Consider the following 6,349-nt stretch of genomic DNA (forward strand, 5'->3'; position numbering starts at 1 on the left):
ACTTTGACTGATGAAACGCATCACTGGAATTAGTCACTTGCTGAAGGTAAGCTTTTACCAAACATTATTCGGCAATAAAACTGTTCGATTGCAGAGCTGCCCGTTTCCTGCGTGACGCCCGGATTGCATCACTTTAACTGGGCCTAACCTTTATCCTGAGTGATCTGGTGTAATAAGCGAATCACGGGTCAGGTTTTAGTGACTTTTATTACAGACGTAACACAAATTATACAAAAAAAAAAAACATTCATGAAAGATAATATAGATAAGTGTTATGGTTATATATAGTTTCCTTCACATTATACATTGAGTGCTGATGTTAGAAGACAGAACCGGAGGAACTGCAGTGTATCCGTTCTATTTAAGGGAGTAAGAAAATATCGATTCAGTGAAATATCACGATACTTTATTTGGTACTTGTATCGATTTAAAACACTGCAGAGGTGATATTTAATGAATTATTTAAAAGTAAACATGTAGTTCAGCATTACTTTTGTCATCCACTTAAATATTTCCAAAGTTATCAAAATAAAAGCACCACGAATTTGCTTGGGTAAAATCAACTTTTTTATGAAATACAGTTGCAGAACTTATTATTAAATAACATGTATTTTACTTAAGTGAAAAATGTATTAATAATTCATTCTTAGGTCATAATTTATAAAAAATAGTGAAATATAGTGTGGTACTGTCTTGGTATCGTGTCATGACTCTTGCCAATACACACCCCTAGTTCTAGTACATAAACACTTATTATACACACAAAAAAAGTAAAGTGAGGACTTAAGGGACTATTTTTCAACTTTTCATTTAAAAGCTAAATGGGATACAGAAAAATGCTTTTAAATATTCATTTGTGTGAAACAAAACATTTCACAGTCCCCTCCCTTCATGAAAGAAAACCTTCATTTCATCTGAACTTTTCACATTAAGACGAGTTTTAAAGTCTCACTGATCATATTTTGAATAATGATTGGCTCATTTTTAGCCAAAATCCCCAAAATAGTGTAGTTTCTCTGACTTGTAGGCGGGACTGTTGGCAAACCCACCCCCACTTCCCATCATCCATCTGTTAGCAACAGCGAGCAATATAGGAGCTACGAGTTTTTTGCTCCAAAGTCACTTTGATTTCTATAAAGAAATATTCAGACATGCAATATTAAGCTTAACTTGCTTTACATATTAACCTCCACTGTGAGAAAAATGCCACAAGAACATGTTAAAAAAACACAATTTTCATCAGTGGGTCTTTAAGAGCAGTACATTATCATTAAATGAGCAAGATTTGCAGCTTCATGTGCTTTGCTCAGTGTCCTGAAGTGCATTAGTATTAGATTTGTAACTTTAATATACATTGTTAATAAAGTTTTGTTTGTATTTTAGACCCTGCTCGTTTGTTTTACTACAGCAGGGCAAAGTGTAGGCTACTTAAAAAAATAAAAGCCTGTTAATACTTAAAATATCAAAAATCTCCCAAAAGTATAAAAAGATGTTAGCACACTGTAGAATTATTCCTCACTCGTATAAAACAACAACAACAAAAATCTCAGTTTTCAAGAACAACAATGTCGGCGACTCCGTGGACTTGTGAGAGTTGTTTACAGTCCAGAGACGCCACCAGCTTCCTGGTTCCGGGCTGGGTGGGGATGAAGTGTTCGGTCAGGGTCACAGTGGAGTGGCCGCCAACATCGCTGAGAAGGGAAGAGAGTTTGTTTTATTTATTAATTTATTTTTTAATAAGGCAAAGAAAAGGGGAGAAAAAGCGCCCTTCCTCACCCGACAACCACTTCATGACCCTTCTGAAGTCCCAGGCCCTCCACTCTGAACAGAACTCCCTTCAGAGTACGCGGCAGCGGGTTGGTGAAGGTAATCTTGGCTGACATTTCTTTACCAACTACAGCTTCTCCCAGAGGCTGCCACATTAAAAAGTCAAATTATATGAAAAAAATTGCTGGAAAAGTACAAAATATTTCGTAAAAAGATGTTACTAACCGTTATTTTGAGGTCAGGCGTACGCAGCCTGAAAGTCATCTGGTTGGCGAGCACTTGCTTGGTTTCGGTGACCCGACCAGACAGGGTCATCATCAGTGCAGCCTGGTCCACCAGCTGGTCCTGGTACTGCTGGTAGGGCAGAACCCACTCAATGGTCTTTTCTGTTTGAAGAGATTAGAGCGGGGGTTTGACAAAAGGAAATCTTTGTTTGCATGTTTTTTTATGCCGCTAAACAATGAAATTTAGCATTTTAAGTGATTATATTTCACAAACTTTCTTTTACTTTTTTCATAGACATGTACATTTTCATACATGATTATCAATGGTTGTTACTTGAAAAAAAGTAATCCCAACCCCTGATAGCACATGGCTGATTACATAAAAAAAATCTGACTTCCGTATTGAAGCACATTTAAAAACAAAAGTGATGAATTGGCCAAATAAACCCCTAGATGTAATCGCATAGACTCAAAATTATTCCTACAAACGTCACCATAAATTTCTCAAATTTATTTACATTACTTAAAGCTTGGATTTTATTTATTTATTTGGCAAAGTTTAATATCTATACCATCTTTAATGTAGTAATTTTTTAGGAATTTCTCAGTTTTTTTGTGTGTTTTCCAAAAATAAATCAATAAATAGTATTTTGACTGACACATACCCCTTAATTAAAGTATGTTCAACATCATCGGGTTTAATTAATTATTCTGCCTTTTTTTTGATTGGGTTCCGTTAGCATAGAAAGCTAGCAAAAGTGGCGTTCCCCTGTTGTCATCACATTTTTTATTGTACAACTGTGAAAATCTAATACTTGATCTATTGGGCTCAAGCTGAACGAAATGATATATATAACACAAGATATGAACATATTAGGAATGTGGGTGTAGTTAACAAGATCCTCCGTTGCTAAGGAAATACAAAAATGTACTTTTGCTGATTCTTCTAAGAATGACATAGATCTGTTCATCATCACCAGTGGACCAAAAAATAGAATGGTTACTATGGAGATAAACAAAGCGAAAAGCTGCCACTTTGAAAAAAAAAAAAAATTCTGTTTGTTTTTTCATATGAATTGACATGTGCTGCTCTGACATGGGTGACAAGGTCAGATGGGGGAGTGAGGAGGATGTAGCAGCAAAGGAGGGGGTGGCGAAAGAGGTTTATCACCTGACGGCCATGAAATGTTTCCTAGCAGCTTTAGTTTTTTTTTTTATATATTTATAAGAAAAGGATGAAAAAAGTGCAGCAAACCTTCATTGGGCAAAAGCTCCACTGGTATCTGGTCCTTCTTTATAGCATTCTTCAGCACGCCCGTGTAGTACATGACAGCCACCTGGCTGTGCAGAGTTGCACGACGGGGTTCCGAGCTCATGTTCTTCACCACAATGCTCAACTGTGCATCGGATCCGATGCGGGGCCCCTCGCCATCCATTTTCATCTCCACACATACATCCTCCGCCATGGGCGCAGAATACACCTCTGGCTTGCTGCCATAGCGACTAGCGGTCTCCACAGCGATGCGCTCCTCCTCTGAACCTAGTGGAGAAAGATGGAGGGGATAGGAATGGAAGATTTATTGAAAGAAGCAGAAGTATGCTGTGCACTCTTTCCAAACAAAGCAAACAGTAAGGCTTATTTCTCATAGTGTGAAGAGTGGATGAGGCTGGTAAGCAAACGGGATCTGAAAGTTCATGGGATATTATATCCAGGTCTGGGAAATTAATCTTAGGTGGCAATTAGTCAAGTCAAATTTGACAGCCAGTACCTTCTGGGGGTTTGTACAGGAGTGTGATGTCTTCCCGATCATCAGAACCCACTGCTTTGGTGCTGATGCAGTGGCCCACGGCTCTCTTCTCACTGTGGATTTGACTGAAAGTACCGTCCAGGTTCTTCTGCCAGTAAATTTTATCACTGTTGACCTGAAGAGACAAAAAATAAAATAAAAAAAAGATCAGCTTTTTCAGGATTCACTACATTTTTTTCAATTTTCTTTTGCTTGGGATGAAAATTCCTTCTCCCATCAGGACTGACATCTCACCTCAGCAAAGACAAAAGGAGCGTCGTGTTTTAGGTAAACATGACCAGAGCGGATGGCATTGACGGAGGCGGGGCCACAGCGGAATGTGCCCTGGCTCGTCTCCTGGGGGGTGGAGTCAACAGCCTGCCAGCCTCCATTACCCGGAGGCAGGTCTGGTCTGGCCATCCAGCAGTCATTCCAAACATGGAAGTTCCTTAAATTATACAAAGCCAGAATCAAATAAATATTGAGAGATTTGTTTCATTTTATTACTTCTTTCACTATTAATGATTATTTTTTGGTTTAATAGCAAATGTATTTATGTAGTTTTATTTAACATTTGCTAACAACAATTTATTGTATTGAAAGCTCCATTTTGATGTCCAGTGATGTCCAGCCAGGGGAGGCAGCCATATTTTGCTGCCTCACCAGCAATATATGGCTTAAAAAAGACTAACTAAATAAGATTAATATACTTTTGTGTTATTAAAAATAAAAATCAAATATTATTTAGACAAGTCTTTTGCGTGATCACGTTTCTTCAGAAGAAAAGTAGTAAATTTACAAGTTTCCTGATCAAAATACATAAGAGATGAGCAGGTGAGGCAGTGGAAACCTGTGATGCACACACTGACCAGAACTGCAGCTGTACTGTTTTAGTCTTTCTATCATCACAAAAGACGATTTATTTTTGATTACTTCATTTTTTTATTTTTCACCATCTGTCTGATCACACTGGTGCCACATTGTGACTCATTTAATCTATTGATCCGCTAAAAATGCGCTTTAAAAAATGCACTCGGCGAGGCCCACAGTCTGCCTACCACCCCGCAGTACACCCCCCCCAAGGCAGAGGGAGCTAATGAGTCCAGAGAATGTGACTTCGCAGCTAAACAATAATAGAGTTAGAGGTAGCAAGTCAAGTGGAGCTGTCTAGATATTCTTTATTGTTTAGCATTGTTTTCTAAATGGAAGATCACGTGTCTAAACTCGGCAATTTGTGGAGATATGTCACAAGTAATGATCTTCATCTGGTCAAAGAGACTTTTAAAACTGAAAAGGAAGACTTGTACCAACAGGTTATTCATATGAAGGAGCTTCGCATGGACTTCATTTGTAAGTAAAAGTTTGTCAATAATAAGAATTTGGGTGATTTTTTGTTTCTATGCTACAGTTTATAATGAAAGAAAAATGTTGAAATTGAAATTTTAAAGAAAGCACTTTAATTATTGTCAATTAAATGGTGAACAAGCTGTTCTGTAGGGTTCATATGTTTATAAATCTGCGTGATGACGTCAATGCCTCACCAGCTGTGAGCCAAAACCTTAAAATTTATGTTGTTTTCAAGGACATGGTTTCTGCAGAGCGGCAGTAGTTTATTAAAAATTCGCATCTGAGTTGTGGGTGACATTGTTGGTGCAGAGCAACCCGGCCCCCACTTCCCATTGTTTGCTTTAATACTATCAGTGTAACAAAACGTCGAGCAATATTGAAGCTTTCCAGACGTACAGTTTTGAACCAGATGAGGAAAACAAAGACGTGGATCTAGTCATCTAGATCTAGCTAATAAAATGGAATGATCTGTCACTTATAGTTTATGTCACGACTGCAAGCTTCTTCAAACAGCATTTTTTTTCCCGTCTACTTCTAATTCCCAAACAATTTAAATTAAGAAACACTCAGAAATGCAGTTTTTGGCTTAATTTTCTTAATGTATGTCCTCCATCACCAGAAAAAGGCCACATATATTAAAATCTAAATTTTCATTGGAGTGGGTTCTTAGAAGAGGTGAGTTCTCACAGAATACCAATAACTGTTAACATAAGCCTAAAACTTTTTTGGTGTAACACATATTATCTTTTCCAATAGAGAGAGTTTGCAAAATGCCTCTAAAGATTTCTGTACATCACAATTATTAATCTGTTTTTGTTTAAAAACGAACTCTAGCCAGTGGAACACTAAGGGATTTGGAAAAAAACTGACAACACATTGCAGACAGTGTTTCTGCAGGAGGAGCTGCAGATAATTAAAGCTGCATGATTTCTCTGAGGTTTCAACTTAGAGTTCAGACGGTTCCAAATGGTGAAGGTTCTTGATTAAAAATAAGAAGTTTTCTGTGTTTTTCATATCCAAATTTTTCAAAGTATAAGATGTGATTTCGTGCATAGTTTGGCCAGGGGTGCATCGAGCAGAAGTGCCTGATGACTATCGCGAAAAAATAAGGGTATGGAGTGAACTGGAGGTGAAGCGAATTCCGCTTGCACTCGGCGTCCAGTGCGAACCCAGCATAAGTGAGGCACTTTTCCCTTAAAAGTGCGACTTATAAGAGCAACATTA

General features: G+C 37.8%; 1 protein-coding gene and 1 long non-coding RNA gene across 2 annotated transcripts in view; one reads left to right on the forward strand and one right to left on the reverse strand.

Moving 5' to 3' along the window:
• Nucleotides 1–188: 188 nt before the first annotated feature.
• Nucleotides 189–6,349, reverse strand: part of tgm1l1 (transglutaminase 1 like 1) — a 25,064-nt gene continuing 18,903 nt past the window's right edge. The window contains exons 9-14 of the mRNA XM_024273390.2: nt 4,034–4,226; nt 3,761–3,914; nt 3,247–3,531; nt 1,993–2,153; nt 1,777–1,913; nt 189–1,691 (exon numbers count right to left, since the gene is read on the reverse strand). Of these exons, the coding sequence (XP_024129158.1) occupies nt 1,547–1,691; nt 1,777–1,913; nt 1,993–2,153; nt 3,247–3,531; nt 3,761–3,914; nt 4,034–4,226 (1,075 nt within the window). The 3' untranslated portion in view covers nt 189–1,546. The remainder of the gene's footprint in view (nt 1,692–1,776; nt 1,914–1,992; nt 2,154–3,246; nt 3,532–3,760; nt 3,915–4,033; nt 4,227–6,349) is intronic.
• The window catches only part of LOC118599904, a 24,981-nt gene continuing 23,451 nt past the window's right edge, over nt 4,820–6,349 (forward strand). Inside the window, exon 1 of the long non-coding RNA XR_004949447.1 lies at nt 4,820–5,128. This is a non-coding gene — a long non-coding RNA (uncharacterized LOC118599904). The remainder of the gene's footprint in view (nt 5,129–6,349) is intronic.

The sequence above is a fragment of the Oryzias melastigma genome, linkage group LG17, assembly GCF_002922805.2.
Source record: "Oryzias melastigma strain HK-1 linkage group LG17, ASM292280v2, whole genome shotgun sequence".
Classification (NCBI taxonomy): domain Eukaryota; kingdom Metazoa; phylum Chordata; class Actinopteri; order Beloniformes; family Adrianichthyidae; genus Oryzias; species Oryzias melastigma.